This window comes from Hydractinia symbiolongicarpus, chromosome 15 (genome assembly GCF_029227915.1).
Source record: "Hydractinia symbiolongicarpus strain clone_291-10 chromosome 15, HSymV2.1, whole genome shotgun sequence".
In the NCBI taxonomy this organism is placed as follows: Eukaryota; Metazoa; Cnidaria; class Hydrozoa; order Anthoathecata; family Hydractiniidae; genus Hydractinia; species Hydractinia symbiolongicarpus.
In genome coordinates, this window is record NC_079889.1 from 5848457 (window position 1) to 5869849 (window position 21393).

The 21393-nt window shown below is 33.9% G+C and overlaps 2 protein-coding genes across 4 annotated transcripts in view; both read right to left on the minus strand.

Annotated features, from left to right (window-relative positions):
* Nucleotides 1-10004, minus strand: part of LOC130629261 (serine/threonine-protein kinase Nek5-like) — a 35445-nt gene extending 25441 nt beyond the window's left edge. For all 3 annotated transcript variants that reach the window (XM_057442403.1, XM_057442402.1, XM_057442401.1), the window contains exons 1-6: nucleotides 6800-10004; nucleotides 5690-5767; nucleotides 1310-1394; nucleotides 314-364; nucleotides 202-237; nucleotides 13-124 (exon numbers count right to left, since the gene is read on the minus strand). In XM_057442403.1, coding sequence (XP_057298386.1) covers nucleotides 13-124; nucleotides 202-237; nucleotides 314-364; nucleotides 1310-1394; nucleotides 5690-5767; nucleotides 6800-6975 — 538 coding nt within the window. In that variant the 5' untranslated portion in view covers nucleotides 6976-10004. The remainder of the gene's footprint in view (nucleotides 1-12; nucleotides 125-201; nucleotides 238-313; nucleotides 365-1309; nucleotides 1395-5689; nucleotides 5768-6799) is intronic.
* Nucleotides 10005-13479: 3475 nt separating this feature from the next.
* On the minus strand, nucleotides 13480-17512 carry LOC130629260 (uncharacterized). The gene is made up of 5 exons (XM_057442400.1): nucleotides 17414-17512; nucleotides 16753-17328; nucleotides 15700-16671; nucleotides 15089-15441; nucleotides 13480-14957 (listed from the first exon to the last, which is right to left on the minus strand). Exons 2-4 carry the CDS (start codon nucleotides 17293-17295, stop codon nucleotides 15415-15417), a joined length of 1542 nt encoding a protein of 513 aa, XP_057298383.1. The 5' UTR covers nucleotides 17296-17328; nucleotides 17414-17512; the 3' UTR covers nucleotides 13480-14957; nucleotides 15089-15414.
* Nucleotides 17513-21393: the final 3881 nt, after the last annotated feature.

The following is a 21393-nucleotide window of genomic DNA, read 5'->3' on the forward strand; positions in this document are numbered from 1 at the left end:
AAAGTTTCTTACCCAATTTTGCAATATTTTGCTTTGTTAAAAACACGTTTTGAGTTTTGATATCTCTGTGAAGAATCTTTTGAGAGTGGATGTATTGTACAGCCATACATACTTGGACAAACCACTAAAATTAAAAGTTATTATTTATTTAGAAAAATTGGTGAGTTGTATTAGAAATTTAACACATAAAAGTCAACCCACCTTAAGGATGGTACCTTCATCAAAATATTTCTTGTTCTAAAGAAGACAATAAAATTTTTGTATCACACTTTTTTTTAATACAAATCACTTCACATTAACAAACAGATGTTACCTTCTTAGCATCATATATTTTATCATAAATTGTCCCTCCATCACAATAATCCTGAAAGTAAATTTTGATAATTTCTGAACCGACTTCTCAGGTCACACAGAGAATATTCTACCTGGTTAATATCTGCCTTTATTAGGTTCTCAAATCCAAAGTAGGAAAATCTTCATTTTAATCCAGCTAATTCTTATCCACACTTGGCACTAAAGCGAAAGCTGGCATGTAAACAAAAATTCCTAATTCAAGTCAGCAAATTTTAACTGTTTGACATGCAAGTGTTTTTAAAAAAGCTATTAAAAGACATTAAACATTAATACAAACCACTGTTTATATATGTTAGATATATCAGTATAAGTTAGTTTGCACATCAGTTTAAAGATGATGGGTTGAATGGAACGTGAAATGCTGCATGCTAGGGAGAGAGCATTAAATTGATAGCACAGTGGGTAGAGCAATCACCCAGCAAGCGAGAGATCATGGGTTTAAGTCCTGCTTAATCCATCATTTTTGGAGCACTTTGAATAGTAATGCAAACTTTTGAGCACATTTTCAAAGGTATTCTTAGAATCAAAAATTAATATAGTTGATCTAGAAGGAGTTTTTTTTGATGATTTTTTGATTCACTATTCACAATTTCAACAAATAGCTTACCTTTTTGAATGAAATAAGTTGATCTAATAAAGGAACTTCACAAATTCTGATTGGCTCTTAAGAATTTAGACTCCACTAATTAACCCACTCTTGGTGAGATGCTGTTTTACCAAGGCATGTAGGGTTATATTTTTAACCATTCCATTTTTTTATTAGTGTCGTCATACATAATTTTTAGCCCACACTTCTTTAGCTGTCAAGCTCTCGTCTTGCATTTACCTTTTCAAGGTATGCAGATTACACTTGACATATTCGATAAAACCACAAGGGCTTTCTTGTTTCCTAATAACACTAATGACCACCTATAGTGCAAATTCGTAACTATCTTTACTACCAGTTCATACTGACCTGGACAATTGACAAGTACTCATTTCGAGTGAAGAAGAAGTGTTGACATGCCACAATGTGAGGATGCTTTAATTTAGATAACAATCTATCAAAAATATATATATATATTTCACATATACAGGCCATAAAACTTTAGGGATACTGTAAAGGAATTGAGCATGATTTTTTAAAATTTGTTTTTTTAAAAAAAATTCAAGCACACTTTTTTACATTCTTAATCATTTAAAAGTATATTAAATACATAACTACTAAAACCACTAACCACCCAAAAAGTGCCCAAACCACCCAAAACAAGCCAAAACCACACAAACAAGCCAAAACCAGCAAAGCTTTCAGAACATTAAAAACATAACATAACCAGCTATAACTAGCTAGCTAGCAATTTATAAGCTAAAGCTAAACACTTTGTAGGAGTAGTGATGTTGCCTCATGCCCACGGCATGAGTTTACCTTTTTGATTATTGCAATGCATAAGACGGTGTAAAATTTGTTAAAAGTGCAAATGTTTTAAGTATTTATGCCTATATTGGACAAAAAATAATATTTTTTATTCTTATCAAGTATATTGGTTATAGAAATTGTTAGTGAGTAGTATGAGCATGAAGACATCTGACCTTTTTTTTAATAAATAATAACACTTTTTTAACTCCGGAAAGCCAAGACACATAAAAAACAACGCTAATCTAAAACAAAACGGTAGGTACAGATTGGAAAGCACTGAAAGAGGAAGGATAGATGCCAGTTATGTAGGTCAGTTCTACAAGTTTTTCTGGAGCATTGCTATTTCAATATTGGGAATTACGCTGCATTACTTAAAAGTTCTTCTCGTATGTTAGCTGGCTTTAGGTGAGAAAATAAGTACCTACGTAGCTATGTTTGCTAAATGCAAGCCACTTATGAGTGTTAATGATCCTAAGAACTTGTTTTTTTTTTTAATTTTTTGAGTGTTTGTTTGTCCATTTTTGCTCCATTTTTAATTTCACTGTCTTGAGGATCCAAAAAGTTTTTATGCTGCAAAGTAAAGTATTAGTGATGCTGCCACAGTGCTTAATATATTGTTGTGTTCACCAACAGATTTTCAATAAAAAACTAAGCCATCTGGTGTTTTCGCAAAAATTTACTTTACACATTAGATAGTACAGATATATCAGTTGACGAATGTAAGTCAGATGATAATGAAGCATATGTTTGCAAAGGAACAACAAAGAAATTCTTCTTTGTTCAGTTTAATGAGGCTAAGAGTGAAGTTATTCTAGCTAGGACATGTAAAATAGATGAAAACGGTTTCCAGTATATTTATGAGTGGGGTAGGAAAAATTGCAACAGAATCAAAGTCCAGTTGGATAGTGTTTATGAATTGTTTTGTGAATATCGCCAAAATAAGGCGATTCTATCTTGACCTACTTTTCATCTGAAATGCCACACTTCTATGTATCCTGCTACTCATAGAAATAAAAGAAATATAAAATTTTAAACTAACCCGTCATGGAAAGCAAAGAAGCCAACAGCGCCAGTTTATTATCGTACCAATAAGCAGATATTTGAGATTATGAAAAAATTGAGGAAAAAATTAAGGAAACCTTCGTCTTTAGTGAGTCAAGAAGTTCGTAATCCTAAGCAGTTGTGGAACTTGACATCCAGTCAAAACAGATATTGTGACAGCAGTGAGATTTTCACCTGATAAAAACTTTATAAGAAATTTGACTATTTTGCAAGATTGTTTCTTTTCTTTTGCTTTCACTGACCACTCATTGCAAAATATTGAATGTTGTTGTGTGAATGGCCATTCAGTGCTAAGTTGTAATACAACCTTTAAAATAATAAACAATTTGTGGGTAATTGACACTAGTTATACAAACATAGCTTTAAAAAATGCAGTGACAGCACATCTTATCCAGAGTTTTCATATATGGTCCCTTTCACTAAAGATTCAAAGATGTACAGGTGTCTTGGGACAGAAATTGTAAATGCACTACCTAACTTGCTTTTTATAAATAAAGTTGATCACAACATTGATGCAGCAAAAAAAAATGGTTTGACAATTATCTTCAGTACAGCTGAAAGTTTAATCTGTTTACAAAATCTAAGTAAACATGTAAGTAAACATGATAGCAAAACTTGAGCAATAAGGTGCAAGTCAGTCTGACAGGTAGAGGATACTCTCAGATATTTATGGAAGTCAGGTAAAAGTCAGGTTTTCTTCAGTTTGGTTTAGCAGACATCATTGATTCCTAAGATTTTCAAGTTGAGCTTTCCAGTTTGCAGCCAGTATGGTATTGTATTGTACCCGGTTTTCATGACTGGTTAGTCAAAAAAAGGGCTAATATTTTTGAGGCACAAGTAGTTGTTCAATTCAGTGACTGCTGTATTCCAAAACTTGTATCACTGGGTATTGTCATAAAATAGGGAAACTGAAAGAGCATTTTATGGACAGGGAGAGTATAGATTGGCTCCAGGATATGAAAGCTATGCACGTGGCGCATGTAATTATTTAAGTTGGTCACAAGAAAAAAGAAAATCACACTTGAAACTTTTTTTGAAATTTAAATCAGTTGCAACCCATACACAACCCATATACAAAAATGTTAGTCTGAAGGGACCACCTGAAAAAAAATTAGGTGTGGCAATTCTGAAGCAGAACTTTTTCATGATTGTATTGATACAACAATGCCAGCATCAACAACATCAACCGTGGTAACTCCAATAACTACCACAAAGCAAAATCCTTTGGATCCATTTTAAACTAAAACCCACTTGTATCATTTGGTACATCGTGACAACCAGGGGTTCACAAGTACTGTCACTATCCAGGTTGTTTACTGCACAAATTTATATGGCAACCAAAAAAATCAGGCAATTAAAAAAAATGTATTTTAGATTGATTTTGGGTGATTTTGGCTCATTTCGGGTGGTTTGTGGTTTTAGTAGTTACGGTAATAAATAACCTTTCCAAAGATATAAAACCTTTTTTGTTCTTCTCTTATTTGAGAAGAAAAAAAAGTTAGAAAAACACATTTCACTAAAACGACCTTATTTACAAAACTACTTTGTTCCCAGTTCCAATTCCACGTGACTTAGAATCGTGATACACAGGTTTTTTGGTTTTAGAACAGCCTCAATTTACAGTTACAATACTTTTTTCTTACTTTAAATTTTGACTTTATGATGTAATTTCTTGAAAATATTTTAATTAGCCGTAAAACAAATTAAAAAACCTTCCTAGATAAACAAAAAGGCTTGCACATGAAAGTTTAATCACCCACAGAGCTTTTATAGTTTTGTAAATAAGATCCAAGATGTACAGGACAATTCACGTCCGATAAATTTTTTCAAAAGATCACGACTATTAACCTAATATGTTTACAATATTATTAAATATTAAAATATTATTTGCAAAACGTGAGAAACAGAACAGAACAAAACTCAATTTTTTTAATTAGCTATTTTTATTCTTCTTTTAATGGGACATGATAAACTTTTTTCTTCTTTCTTTTTTTGCTTGCAAGAAACGAATCGTGACAAGGTGTTTACATTTTTAGAAATAAAAAGTAATTTTTTTTAAGCAGATGGAAAAAAGAAAAACATTTGGTATATTTTTCAAATAAGTTATTATACTCAAGAGTGTGATGTTTTTTTTAAAATAACAATATTTCAGAAGGTGTGAAAGATAAAATGAACGAAGATCGAGATCAATTAAATGTATAATCATTATCCTTTAATTACATTTTGTTTGCAGTAGCATAAACTTAGGAAAATTTAGGTTAGATTGTCCATGAAGACAAGTAAATAATTTTTCATGAATCCAATTGTGTGGATAACAATAAGTGGAAAAAATTGCAGATTTGCAATAATCTTGAAAAACCCTTAAAAAGAGCTATTGTCGAAATCTCTAAGTGGCAGAATAAACGTTTATTGGCATAAAAAGTATCCAGATATATTAAAGCAGTCATTTTTCAGCACCCACTATACAAAAAAAAAATCTGAAATTTGTTAACCTGTTGCTTCTAAAAACACTTATCAAAATAATGTATAGGATCATGTGCTTTCCTGGAAAAAGAAAGTAGATAAAATTTAAAGGTCATCAACCTGTCGATTCTGGAAAATAGGGTTGATTTAGCTTTGGCCCCTTGTTGTCCCTCGTTACCCACATAGGAGATGATGTCAGTTACTTCCATCCATTACTAAGTCTAGCCTTAGATTCAACAAAGTGCACAGCATCGGCTTCACTAATAAAAGGTTGCCAAACAATAAATTGTAAAATCATCCTCCTTGCAAAAGTTAAACACACACATTAAAGTAAAGAATAGATTAATTTAGATGTGCTATAGAACTAGCAAAGTTCTGACACTTCATAATATTTCTTTAAAAACAAAATCAGACCTGGCTTCCTTTAGCACATTTTCTTTGGAACGTGATTCTCTTGAAGGATCTAACTCTATTTTCTTTAGTGCAAATAATCTAAAAGTAAAAAAACAAAAGTAATTAAAATAATAATTAAAGTTATTGTAGTGAAAGATAACCACTAGGATTTAAAGAAAAAAAATCCAAAATTTCCAGCCTTATTTTATAAGAAAATTGCTAATAAATACTTTCAACAACTATGTTGCTTTTACAGTTAGTATCTTCAGGAAACCTAAAACCTAAAAATTGTAAAACATAATAAGTTGTTGAAAATAACATGTGGCACCTTATAAATGAAATGTATTGACTTCATGTTTGCATATAGTTCAAAAATATTATATACTTAAAATAAAACAGAATAACATTATAAAATAGTATTTTAAAAATATAATGTAACATTTAATGTGTTAAAAAGGCTGAGATGGACCAAAATAAACATTCCAAAACAGCAAAATTACATTTCATAAATATTTGTTCACAAGGAAAAGAATTTCTTATTTTACAGGAAATATTTTTCAAATAGTCATTTAAAATTCTTCGCAGGACTTGTTTAAGATTAATGGCAAAGTTCACAAAATGAGTTCTGAAAAAATTAATTCTGCAAGGCTAAATTCAGTATTAACTAATCTGCGTAAAGGATTTGTGTTACAACCTTTTTTATTAGTGAGACAGTTATTCATTCTTTGTGACCTTATTTCCTATACTTAAAGTTTCTCTCTTTCTCTCACTTTACATTAATGTGTGTATGTACATTTTTTTATTTTTAAAAGAACCGAAACGTTAATCAAGTAGGTTAAGTGCTCTGTAAAATAAGAATAATATATGAGGGAGAGTCTTTAAAAAGGAATAAAATATGTAACTTATAAATAATTAATGATATGAAAGTATAAAAACCAAAAAATAAATATTTTGAAGGGTTTTACCGAATCAAATTTGGAGACTAATTACATTATAACCAAGTTATTACTAAATTAAGACAGGAAAGATCACCTGAATATATTCCTGTAGTTAATTGAAGATTTCAAACGTCAAAAAAATAACATCATGATTTTAATAAAAAAGGTTTTAAATGGAAGTATGTCAACTCACCTATCACTTTTTCTATCTCTAACAAGAAATACAGATGCACATCCACCTTTCCCTAGAATACGCACCTCCTCATATAAATCTGCTTCCTGCTTATTATCCACTAGCCTAACATCAGATTCCATCTTATCAGTGGGATTTCTGTTACATAAAATGAACATTACATACTTTGAGAGCATAAAATTAGTTTAAACAAGAATTACCAGAAAAACATAATTTCTAGTTATGTAAATAACTTTTCACTCAAAAAAGATATGGTATAACAATCATCAATTTACTAGTAGCAGCAGCAGCAGCAGCAGTAGTAATAATAATGTATTTTTATAGTGGCAGTGCCCAGAATAATCTTTCAGCTTTTAGACAGCTTTCAGATTTTTTCTACTGGGGGCCACTTTTGAGAATTATTATATATCCGAATTATTTAATTGTGTTAAAAGAAAAGAAAAAAGGTTAAAATATTTCATTAAAAATGTAAGAACTTTAAATTATTATTTAAAGTTATAATGTTTGCCAACTGCAACCTTGAATTGTTGGAGACTATTCAATTTTTTGATATTACCTGGCAAACTATTCAAAAGCTTTGGAGATGAATATAAAAATGTTCTATTACAACACCTTGCACCACTTCGATGAGGAACTAACATATTACTTGTAGATGATCTGGTGCTGTGACAATGGTTGCTTTTAATTAATGTTAGCTTATTGCTCAAATATACAGGTGCAATCTAATGGACAGCTTTAAAGATGAAAATACTTGAGTTCAAATTAAATAGAGAGTTCAGATCTGAAGCATCTCTACCCAAGAAAGTGTTTATGTTAGAAAATAATTTATTCACCTTTTTTAAAGATGAGTTATTAGCATTACACCATGTTGGTGAACAATAGCATTCACGAGTAATTGTTTTGTTTCATTGTTCAAGTATGAACTGATGTATCTTATTTTATTGAATTTATAATATGATTTACTAACAACGCTTTTGATGTGACTTTTCCAACTCAGGTTACTATCAAAGCTAACCCCCAGGTACTTCACCTTCTTTCTTGAAGCTAATTCAATGCCATCGTATAGTGATGTCTTTGCATGCTTTAAGTTTTGCTTTATTTCCAAAAAAGATCATTTCAGTTTTATCACTATTTATGGTGACTTTATTAATTTAGATCCATTTCTTGACATTATTTAACTCAATATCAAGTGCAGATTTAAGTTCACTAGGAGAATTACAGCTTTGAATAATTATTGTGTCATCTGTATTCCTAATGCAACCATAGTATCTAATGCTAGCCAGCTTGATTTTCAGTTCAAACCTAACAATAATATAGGTGATGATGTAGAAGAAATTCCTAGTCTAGTGGACAATCACTATCATACTGTCCAGTCCTTTTACAATATTAATGCTAAAAATAAGCTGAATATCTTTCACTCAAACGTCAATGGCCTTAAATCTAAGTTTGAAAATTTACATCAATTTTTATCTGACTGTCCTTCACCTCTTGATATCATTGCAATCTCAGAACATCTGAACAAAATGATGGATTTATTTCCAACATTTCCATTGCCGCTTATGACATATTTTCTACGCCAACAAACAAAGCTAAAGGTGGTACACTCCTTTTTGTTAATAGTCTTTACAAACCTTTTACAAGACATGACCTCGGAGCTAAATCTGATCAGTTCCAGAGTACTTGGATTGAGATCTCTAACAAAACAAGTAAAAACATTATTTGTGGATGTATCTACTGACATCCTAGACAAAATTTAGACGATTTTCTTTTTTATATGGAACATGTCCTTAAGAAATTAGCCAAAGAAAATAAAGAAGTTTACATTTGTGGCGACTTTAACATAAATCTTCTAAAACTAGAGAAAGTTAGCTCCTTTCTTAATTTTTATAACTTACTCTGTAGCTATAGCTTTCTTCCTCTTATTCAACATCCTTCTAAGGTGGTAGAAAATCAAACACCATCTTTAATTGATAATATTTTCAGCAATAATATCTGGGATAAAATCTATAGTGGGAACATCTATTTCTCCCTATCAGAGCACTTTTCCCAAATTGCTTCTGTAAATCGCTCAAAACTAGACTCAAGCCAAAGATTGTATTTTCAAGGGACTTTTCAAAGTATGATGCAGATGCATTTAGAGATGATATCTCAATTCAAAATTGGAAGATTGAACGTGAAAGCAATAAGTTAATGAATGATTTTTTATGGCGGCTCGAAGGCTGTGTAGATAGACATGCACCTATGAAAAAATTAACTTTTAATGAACTGAAACTTAAAACTACACCTTGGGTTGACCAAAACCTCTCAAAAATGATCAGATTAAAAAATAAATTGTTTACGAGGAAAAAAAGACAACCTAGAAACAATAATGTGAAGAGAGCTTATAAACTTTTTAGAAATAAAGTAAACCATACTTAAAAAAAAACTAAAATTGCTTATTACAACTCTTACTTTCTAACTCATAGCAATAACATAAAGAAAACTTGGCAAGGTATTCACTATTTAATCAACACAAAAAACAACTCAAATCAAGGCATTTCTCAACTTAATGTCAATGGTTCGATTATGAACGATTCAATATTGATAGCCAATCATGTGAACGACTTTTTTGTGAATGTTGGTCCTAATTTAGATAAAAGTATTTCTAAATTAAAAAAACATCTCGTATGACAAATTCTTTAAAAATAGACAAGACAATGAATTTTTATTATCCAACGTTACTTCACAGGAGGTGCTTGATATTATTCAAGGTTTGGAAAGTAAAAGTTTAGGTCCTGCTAGTATACCTATTAACATGTTAAAATCTGTGGCTGATCTGATTATAATTCCTCTTTGCAGTTTAATTAATAGCTCGTTTTTAACTGGTACTTTTCCTAATGCTTTGAAGGTTGCTAAAGTCATCCCTCTACATAAGGAATTTATAGATCTAAAAAAAGCATTTGATACTGTTAATCACAAAATATTATTATCCAAACTTGAACACTATTGTGTCAGGGGTGCTTCTTTAGATTGGTTTGAGTCTTATTTATCAGGCAGACAACAATATGTAAATTGTAAAAATGAATCTTCTTCTCTCAAAACAATTACAACCGGGGTCCCCCAAAGTCTGTACTTGGTCCACTTCTCTTCTTACTTTACATCAATGATCTGCCTAACATTTCATCTAAACTGTTATTTTCTGATGACACAAACATCTATTTTGAATCTGATAGTCTTCTCAAGCTTGAAAACTGTATCAACCAAGAGCTCAAACAAAGTCTATGGTTAAATATCAATTGTTTAGCTCTGAATCATTTTGTTTATGGCATTCAAGTCTGGGGGTCAGCTTGTGATTCTGTCATCATCATCATCATCATCATTCTCGGCTTAACGTCCGTTTTCCATGCTAGCATGGGTTGGACGGGGTATATTAATGACCCTCTTCCAATCTGATCTAGACTGTGTTAGATCTAAACTCAACTTCCTCTCTATCAAGTCTGTCCTTATAACCTCCTGCCAAGTCTTTCTTGGTCTGCCTCTGGGCTTTGCCCCAGGAACTATCAAGTCTCTACACTTTCTTACCCAATTATCCTCTCCATTCTTTCCAAGTGCCCCAGCCAATTCAATCTTCTTATCTGGATAACATCTTTAATTCTACAGAGACTTAGCCTGCTTCTTAGCTCATCTGAACTCTTTCTGTCTCTCAGACTGGCATTACACATCCACCTAACCATTCTCATATCATTCCTTTCTAAACGGTCAAGATCTTCCTGCTTCACTGCCCATGTCTCACTACCGTACAACATAACACTTCTTACACAGACCTCATACAACCTACCTTTTACCTCAATTGACAGGACTCTGCTAGTCAATAAAGGAAGTAACTCTCTAAACTTTTTCCAAGCAGAACCTATCCTGCAAGTAACACTTCTTCCAACACCCCCTTCACTGCCCAACATATCACCTAAGTAACAGAAGTTCTTAACTATCTCTAACGAGCCACTGTTGTACATCATTAAAGCTGGAAATACTTCATTCTCTATAATCTCACCTTTGCAACGTTTGCATACAAACTGTATGCCAGCTCTTAACCTTCCACTAATACTACTGCACATCTTATGTACCCAATGCTTGCAAGTCTGACAAAAAATTGAGTTACTACCAACCCCTTTCCTGTAAACTCCACAAGGCCACTTTCCAACTACAAGGTCACACTTGGCTGCAATGCTACTTATCATGACTTTAGACTTTGCTGTGTTTACCTTCAGCCCTTTCTCTTCTAGTCCTTTCTTCCACTTCTCAAACTTTTCAACTAATTCTTCCATCGACTCTGCTATGAGAACCAAATCATCTGCATACAATAACTCCCATGGGCAACCTGTTCTGAACTCCATCGACAGCGCTTCTAAGACTAGAATAAACAACAAAGGACTAAGTACAGAACCCTGATGTACACCAACATTTACACTAAATTCATCACTAAGTGAATCGTTAATCCTGACACGACTTCTAGCATTGCTGTACATAGACTGAACCATCGTAACTAGCCACTCATCCACACCTAATTTTCTCATAGCCCACCAAATAACTTTACGTGGCACTCTATCAAAAGCTTTCTCTAAATCTACAAAGGCAAAATAGAGATTCTTTCTCTTTCCTAAATACTTTTCCTGAAGCTGTCTGAGTAAAAATATTGCATCTGTAGTGCCACGCCCTGGAACAAAACCAAATTGCATCTTATCTATATCAATTCTTTCTCTAAGTAACTTATCAATCACTCTTTCAATAACTTTCATTACTTGATCAACCAACTTCAAACCTCTATAGTTACCCCTTTCTAATGCATCACCCTTGCCCTTGAAACAATTCACTATTACACTCGACTGCCACTCACTCGGAATAGCACCATCCTTTATAATCTGGTTAGCAAGACTTGTAATAAGCTCAACTCCAATATATCCAGATGCTTTTACCATCTTCACTCTACAAAAAAGGCAGTAAAAATGTTAACATCTAATGACAACTATCACATCACATCTGGGTCATTACCTGCAACTGATCTGCTCTTTAAAGAACTACGCATTTTAAAAGTTAAAGATGTATAGACATCTGCTGGGAGTAAGTCGCATTATGACAAGAAACAACATGGTGGTGAATTAAGTGAAGGAGACAGAGTCTTAGTAAGAAACCTATCAGAGAGAGGAGGAGCTGGGAAACTACGCTCATTTTGGGAGGATAAGGTTTTCCAAGTAATTGAATGTTTTCCAAACATACCAGTGTACAAAGTCAAGCAGGAAGATGGGAAAGAAAATATGAGAACATTGCATAAAAACCTTCTTCTGAAATGTAACCTACTTCCCGATGAAGAACAATCCACAGGAAAAAAGAAGCCCAGGAGAAGAGGAAAGCACAGTTAAACCCACGGAAGAATTAGACAGCACAGTGGAGAGTGATAAATCAGATAATCATGTTTCTGAAAAGACAACTATGGGAGATGATGATACAGAAGGAACGTCAGATATAAGGCAAGACACGGAAGACAAATCAGTAGTAAAGAGACGTCCAAAAAGGGAGAGAAGACCCCCTAAAATACTAACATATGACTCTGATGGAAACGCTTACTATAGCTCAAAACCTTTCAGAATATCCAAGGGGAGATAAGGTACTATATAGTTAAGGAAGGGATGTGTTGGGTATACCAAGATGCTGTGTTTTGACTGGGAAGTATACACTCAGTCACTTTAGAAACAAAAGCTCTTTATATCTGCTATTGTGCTGATAGATAGATAGATAGATGTGCATATTTTACATAGCTAGCCTCACAAATATCGAGGGATATACCCTGTCTATTATTTCCAGGAGGGGCCATGGCGTAGATGGAGAGTCCTAGAGTATTTAATGCTCATTTTGAGCTACGCAGACCAAATTAGAGCCCGCGCTCTACTAGACAACTCCCGGCAACATCCAACGGCCCACACAGTGTGCCATCTTCCCAATTTTCCTCACATGGCTTGGGTTAACCCGGGGCTATGGTAACATTCACTCGCCCATGTTGAATCGCCGTCAAGAGGAATCGAACCCCGGTCTCCCGCACAGAGTACGAGAGCTATAACCACTAATCTACGGCGCCACGCCACTGATGAAGGAAATATGTTAATTACTGATTCTCTTTTTTATGTACTGCCTTCTATGGACATCTCATGGACAAGGAGAACTCTTCTGTGGTTTGGAACAAATTAGTCCAACAAAGTCGAGGCGGCTAGTAAGCTCTTTAAGTGAATCTAGCTTAGTAGACAAATGTCAATCACCAATGTCACCCTCCATGGTTTTAAACAAATTGGTCTGACAAAGTCGAGGCGGTTAGTAAGCTCTTTGAGTGAACCTAGCTTAGTAGACAAATGTAAATCACCAATTAACCAATTGGTCTGCCAACGTCGAGGCAGTTAGTAAGCTCTTAGAGTGAACCTAACTTTAGTAGACAAATGTTAGTGGCCAGTGTCACTCTTGTGGGGGGTGCTCAAGCTCTGTCACCCATACATTATACAAGCTCCTAAGAAGTTATACCATATGTTACAACGTAAAATTACACATAGTTCAAATGACTGTTGGAAAGAAAATATTGAAATTGAACTATATTCAAGTCAATATATCAATGAAACATATTGAAGGTGTTATCAACGTAAATTCATATGGTTGGTGGTTGTTGATCCTGCTATTGGTGATGATTCTATGGGGTGCAGGTAATCATGCGCGATTGCGATTGTTGTTATCAATGTAAATTGATATGGTTGGTGGTTGTTGATCCTGCAATTGGTGAAGTTTCTATGGATGCAGGTATTCATGCGTGATTGGTTGTGGATTGAATTTAATTTGGTGTCAGTGCAGAGTTACGATTTATTTGGTTAAGTTATGGCGATATCTTCAGAAACATGTAACAAGTGAGGAGCTATATAATACATTCAACAACACATATAAGTGTTCTTGTCTTGTCCAACACTTTACAACAGTGACATGGCTGTCAATTTTAGTCTAATTTAGAGCGGTATTACTAAACTATGGAACTACCCAGAACAACCCAGAATCAGCCATAACCACCCAAAATCACCCAGAACCACCCTAGAATCAGCCAGAGCCACCCAGAATCAGCCAGAATCACCCAGCCGATTTCAAATGTCATGCGCAAACTGCGCCGATCTTAAATACAGTGAGAATGCGTACACCCAAAAGAAGATTTCGAATTAAATACGGAGAAATTTAACTCTTTTAAAATTTTTACTCGACCACGTATGTTGCACTGGACATTGTGTTTTCGATATTCATTTACTACAGAGAAATATAATTGATAGTAAAGAATTTTCTTTAGTCAAAAACATCAAGTGTGAAAATCATATTTCATATGCTCTTTTTAGGGTACTTTTTCAGACCTGTCCATAGTCAGTATAAAAATTGCGCGTAAGCGTTGTTCCGCCTCTCTAGTAAATCCAGCAGTAGCATAGCAATTGCAATGCTTTGATGAAAAAATAATCTCCAATATTCCCTCCTTCTATATTAAAACCTCCTTTATTTCTGTGGATGAAATGCTAATATACCGCAGCAGTGATTTAGCTTCTAACTCCCAGTCTCCTCTGCCCTGCTTCTCTGTCATGATGGTCGGTGGAATTAGGGCTTAACACGTGTAACAAAATCATGCACTAATTTATTAATTTGGTACCGTCAGGGGCGCGATTTCATAAACCGCCTTGCCCCTAAATCTTTGGGCAAATAACAATGCTGGACTTTTAACGGTTTTTGTAAAATAGGATAAAAGGTAGCTATAATTGCGTAGGGTTAAGAAAAAATATGATTTTTGTTTAGATGTTTTTATTTACATGTAAAACAATATACAATGTTAAAAAGCGATTGTTCATAACGAGAAAATTGGCAAAACACACGCACAAAAAACCTCACGCGCTGGATTGACCTTAATGGTAATAGTAACATTAATAGTACTTAGTTAGCTACTGTAATATAGTGAAAAACATATTTACAATGTAATGGGTATTCCTAGCGAAAGCAAAAAGTTACATTGTGCAGTAGTGAGACTTTCTTATATTTGTCGGTGAATGTAACGACGCCAGTAGACTTGATGATGAGAAAGTCTTGCGGCGTAATTCTCATGGTACAACTTGGTGAGACACATCTAAAACATATTAAAACAATTTTTTTCAAGAAAATACCATATGCCAGCCATTCTAACGTATAGAGCTTAAACCTTTAGACAAAGAGTTTAACACTTTCAATATGTTAAAGAATTACACGAACTAAAAATACCTTGCAACCATTTTATGCATTGCCTTGAGTCGTAGCATCATACATTTCCCAGAGGTCTTTCGTTTAGGGTTAATCATAGTTAAATCAACAGGCATCACCTTCTGGCAATGATAATCGCCATTTTTTTTCTTTTTAACAACTAGTGGTGTGACCGGGGTTTGAGTTATATCAATCCTTTCCTCGGCTATTACTGCATCTGTGAAGTGGCGTTTGCGATTAATGTGGTTTGGCTTCCTCCCAACGTTTTTAGATGTTATATACAGGTCACTGAACGATGGTGAAAATTGTCGAAGACTGTTTACATGCTCCATTCTACGTGCCTCGTCCTAACGGTGCCAAGTGATTGGATCAACCTGTAATATTGCAATTATTTATAATATAATTTTATTCGACGTGAACGTATACTATGTCAGCATCTATGAAAAGTAATTTTTTAAAACGACTATGTTACTACCAATTATACAATTACACTTTTTTATATAAGAACAATTTTATAAGAACAATGAGGATCAGAATTGCTGAAAAAAAAGAACAATGGCAAGTGCATTTCAGGCTGAAGCAAAATTTTCTGTTTCTTATAAAAAAAGTGTATACAACAATTATATTATGACCTGAAATTGATTGTAATCATTTGCTAATATGTACTTTCCAGACTGGTAAACAGCTCGAACTTCTTCAGTTCTTTGTCTCTGAATAATGACCTTCACTTTTGAAATAAGCTCGATAATTCCAAGTTTTTTATTTCCAGTTTCCATTTTTAAAATGGAATGAAGTGATTCGATTGCATTGTTGTAGAATAGCCCATCCAGACCAGATCCCTCTCTCGCCGACTCGATCACGCTTTCAATAAACTGTTTTCCTCGATTCCTCGAAAACCAGTCGTGGAAAGTTGGAGCAAGGTCTTCCCAATTCTCCTTCAAAGAGTCAAGCTTGGCTTTAAAATCGTCCTCATCTTCAGCCGACGCTAATCCTAATTCCATAACAACGCCGTCATTGATGCCATAGATATCCGCTAAAAAATTTTTCTGCCCCTTTGCACCAAGCTGTGTCAACTTTTTTTTGTCTCGATCAGACATGTGTTTAACACAAAGCAGACTTTTAAGATCAGGTAAGACATGTTTAAACCCTTGGAATAATGCTCGTTCAAGATCAGTACCCAAATAAGTTAGGCTACGTAATTTGCTGTTGGCTAAAAGAAATTCTGTTGCAAAACGTGAAAATGTTTCGGGTGTTTTTCTCATATGCAAAAGGACGGGACCATAAAACCAAGGATGATTACCTTTGTCGTTTACAAGTCGGAGGTTTTGATAGCCGATATCTGTAAGCCACATATCACACACATTGAATGTGGTATCCATCACAATTATTTTGTTTTGATTTACGCACAATTTCTCGATTTCGTTCAACTGTTGGTCATCGAAAGCGGTGACAATATATTCGTCTGGTGTGAACATTACATTGCGAATAAATTTTTGTTCTTCCCGCCTCATTTCCACAACAACCTTTAGCAGCTTATCTTCATTAACATCTGTCTCATTATTCGTACAACAAATTCTGCCAATGCTCTGCTGTATGTTATACATCTTAAAAACATTAAGTTCTAAATAATTTTGTTTGTATATTTTAACGTTTAAGCCAGAGTTAAAATAGAAAACTGGTAATACCTGTTTTTGATTTCGTGGCTGCGTGGATTTCGAAGAACATCGAAATGGTCCTCCAGAATTGTCAATGCCTTGACCATAAGTACTTTCTGGTCTATTTCCTTTTTTCAAATCGTCTTCCATTAGCTTTAGAACCTTTTTCTCTGTTCGGATAAATGGTGTCGACCTTGCAGTATTCCGTTTTGCATTACCATGACATGCTATACGAAAGTCTGTCGATTCTTCGCCAGACCACGCGTTGATAACGAGGCAATATTTCATAAATTTTTCAGTTGTGATGCTTTTTATGCGGCATATCGTGTTTGTAAAGCTCTTTTGAACAGAGTGACGACGATATGTTCGAACCAAAGCGAATATTTTCTCCTTCTCTACGGCTTCATTGGTGTACTTCTTGCCCACTCTTTTTTTTAACAAACCTTTGCTGCTCCTCAAAATGTGCTTTTTGACAATCACCATCGGCGTAGAAGAAATAATTGGTGTAGGTTCCAATATTTTTGTACACACCATTATCGTCGGCCATAATTGAATCAAGTGAATTCCGATCATTATTTACCAAATATGTCGCAGATGTTATCGTACCTATAATTAAGAACAGCATATGGACGTGAAAGTAGGCAAATATAAAAAAAAGACCTTAGACTGGTACTAAGATAATATGAAATACCTATCGGTGGTCCTGCATGTGAATTGAAGAAAAGGCTCGAGTCAGTAACTTCAGCGAATATTTTTGAAAAGATGAAAGCTGCAGTATTATTTATTCCCTTGTTCTAGGAATAAATATACATAAGTACATAAATGTAAAACACTATTCCCGTGTTCGTTTAAAACTTATACGAAGGTATACCTTTTTATTAGTAAAAGTTTTAAATGATTCCTGGATGGATTGAGCCGGTTGCTATAAAAGAGATTACATTTATAAGTCTACAAAAAAGTAAAGAAAAACAATGCGGCAATACCTCTTCCAGGTTTTGACCAATTCTATATTTCTTACCAATCCAGAATCTGTGCAATCAGAAAGAGGTGGTGATAAGAGGACATTCTCGTATATATCTTCTGAGCAGTTAGTTACACTTGCTTCCTTATCTGATTCTAAGCAGCGATATTGTGATCGAGGTTCTCCCTAGTACAAGCAGCGGTTATTAAGTATATGTCAGAAATAAAACATATACAATGCATATTATAAAAGATTTTATTACTTACGATAAAGTTATTTCCATATTCCATCAATATGTTCAACACTGGTACTGGGTAACGGAATTTGCATCGCCTCAGGTATTAGTGACGCATCAAAATCGTACATTATGCATGAAGGGCGTGGGTTTATATTGTAGCTGTCCGCTGCATACCATAACTCATCCTTATCTGACATACACGAAACCAGAAAACTGTCTCTTACGTGACCAACGTCTAATATTTCGTCAACATCCTCGTTGATATACTTCGCTAATGGTCCATATGGTAGTCTTTTAAACTTTGAATGAAAAAGAAATGAAAAATTCATAAATGGGCTTTAATGCCTGAGCGTTTTTAAGATTTTCTTTCATCGTAACCTAAGACTGTCGCAAAATTTCGGATAAATGTTGCTTCTCACAAGCCGTTGATACACTATGGCCATAATACACTATAAAAATTTTGTTAAGATTTTTCCTAGGCATATACTGACATGGTGTGTCTAGCGACATTTGAGCAAAAGTGTTAAAGGCAGAGCTACACTTACGCGACATTGATAAAAATATTCGATTTTTCGAAAATCGTTTTGTGTATCATAGCTAAAAATATTTTTCAGGTGAAGAAAAAAATCGTTTTCCATTCATTCGATTTTCAAATTGGATTAATTTTTTTTCAATTTAATTTGAATTACGCAAAATCAGCACAAAAAAGTCTATTATATTGAAACAGTAATATACGAAAATAAAGTAATATACGAAAATAAATTACACGAACAAGTTTCTTTGTTACTTCAATTTTTTTGCAATATCATTTAAGTGTAACTCTGCCATTAAAAGCAGGAAAAAAATGATTTGATTTTTTCCAAGAAGTTTTCGCGGCAACAAAGACACCGACTGTCTGGGTTTTTTTTGAGCATGAAAATTTTTTTAATAAACGAAACAAGAATGAATGAAATGTTTAACTTAGAATGCTCCTTTTTTAAGACATTTTATAGTGCATCATGGCCTTATTAATAATGTCTTTGTGTTGTCCTTCCAGAATAGCGTTCAGAATTGTAGGTACCCGCAATTTTTTTTCAAAGAAAAAATCGGTATTTTGAAAAGTTTGGGGGATGTTCTCATCGCATGAAAGTTTTATTAAAACATTGCACGCAGAGCACCATATTTTAATTGTATAGGAATATTTACATGTTAAATTAATATGTCATCACGAGTTAGCCAAAATAATAAAGTAAAAATAGTTTTTTCAGAAGTTTCAAACACTTTTTTTGAATGAAAACAAACAACATCCGAGGCTAGCCGAAATTTAGCAATGGTACCTTATCACATCGAAGAATCCTGTACGTAGTAATTTGTAACCGTTGGATAATGGCAGTATTGAGCAGCGAAGAACATTACTTGTTTACTATGGTTGTTAGAAAAAAGTGCTGTGACATTTTTTGTTTAAACTTTACCTTCTCTTTATCCAGCAGGTCGAATAGCATCAGGTATTCTTTGTTGCTATAATCCATATCGTCTAATTAACTAGCTGAACGTGCATATACAAGTTTTGAAAGCCTTATCGTAGTACACGTCTCAAGGTATGAAGCATGGGTTTTTTTGGTTGGCAATTATAGCTAGCTGTCTGAGTCTGAGTCTGAGTTGCCCTGTCTGTCTGTCTGACTGATTCTGGCTAATTCTGGGTGGCTCTGGCTGATTCTGGGTAGTTCTGGGTGATTTTGGGTGGTTCTGGCTAATTCTGGGTGGTTCTGGGTAGTTCCATAGTTTAGTAATACCGAATTTAGAGCTAGAATGTCAAGTTTATGTTCATGTAGGAAGACTTTCAGGTAGTCAACTTGCTTCTTAACCCACTCATACTTTATCACTGACACTTATGATGACTGTGAAGAATTAAAAATGGCTGGTCAAGTCAAATTTTTTGCAGTGTAAAAAAAAATCATTGCAGAGAGATTAAAAAACAGGGTTTTAAATCCATGAACTGGTCATAAAAACTGAGAATTAAAAAACAAACACCAAAGGACAGAACTTTAGGCACACAGACCTAATTTTCTCATTGCCCACCAAATAATTTTACATAGCACCTTTGTCTACAAGGCAAAATGGAGATTCTTTTTCTTTTCTAAATACTTTTCCTGACGCTGTCTTGAAAAAATATTGCATCTAGTGCCATTAGAACAAAACCAACCACTCTTTCCAGAACTTTAATAATGAATATTGCACTCTCTTAAATAAATGATTGATAAGCAATCGAATTAACACCATATACCATGTAAGGTTTTACAGTGACTTTTCGCTATTGACTGCTGGATTCCCCCCTAGTATTAGGGTAACATCTGAGATTTTTGTTTAAAAGCATTATTAAATCTATGTAAAATTTAATAACTTCTTAAGACATTTAAAAAATTAACAAGTTCGGTAAGCTTTAAAATTTTGATTTTAAAGCAAAAGGGGTTGGTTAAAGCTTACCTTCCATGAGAAAAGTTGATTTTATTGACTTGTAAGAACTTAATGCATACAGATTTAATTAAGTTCTTTGAAACCAAGGTCCTGATCATGGAAGTACACATACAATTCGTTCCAATTAGAAATAGATTGACAAACAATTGAGTAACCCATATTAAGTTGTTTCACTAAAGGCGGTGAAACACAATTAAATTAATTGAATTGGACTTGTCAAATTCGACAAATTGGATCGTGTATCATGTAAAAATCGTATGCTTTCAGCATGTTCAGACTTGTCTAATTTGATTTTTAAAAAGTCGGACTGGCTTAACTTTTTTAATTAATCGAAAGTTTTTTAACCAATCAAAATGCTTAAAATCTGCAAATCAAATGTGTGTTCAAAAAAATGTGAGTTTCTATATGAAAAATAAACATTACTAGAGGACATTTAAAAACATCATGTTTCAAAAAAAGATAAAGAAAAATTTAAAGAGATTTTTATCAGTGAATGGATGTTGGAAGAAGCGCTCTCATCATCATCATCATTCTCAGCTTAACGTCCGTTTTCCATGCTAGCATGGGTTGGACGGGGTATATTAATGACCCTCTTCCAATCTGATCTAGACTGTGTTAGATCTAAACTCAACTTCCTCTGTATCAAGTCTGTCCTTATAACCTCCTGCCAAGTCTTTCTCGGTCTACCTCTGGGCTTTGCCCCAGGAACTATCAAGTCTCTACACTTTCTTACTCAATTATCCTCCTCCATTCTTTCTAAGTGCCCCAGCCAATTCAATCTTCTTATCTGGGTAACATCTTTAATTCTCTCTGGAGCTTATTAACAAAATACATCTAAAGAAAATTAAAAAATCTTCTCGCTCTAACTGAAATTTGTTTATTAACATATAACACACTTCTAAATTAGGTCTGCAACCAGGTCTTTTCGTCCACATAATACGTTTTGCTGAGTTAATAACTGCAACAGCAGCGAGTTCAACTCTGGCTTTGCTCTCTGAAGACATTTTATCGAAAGGAA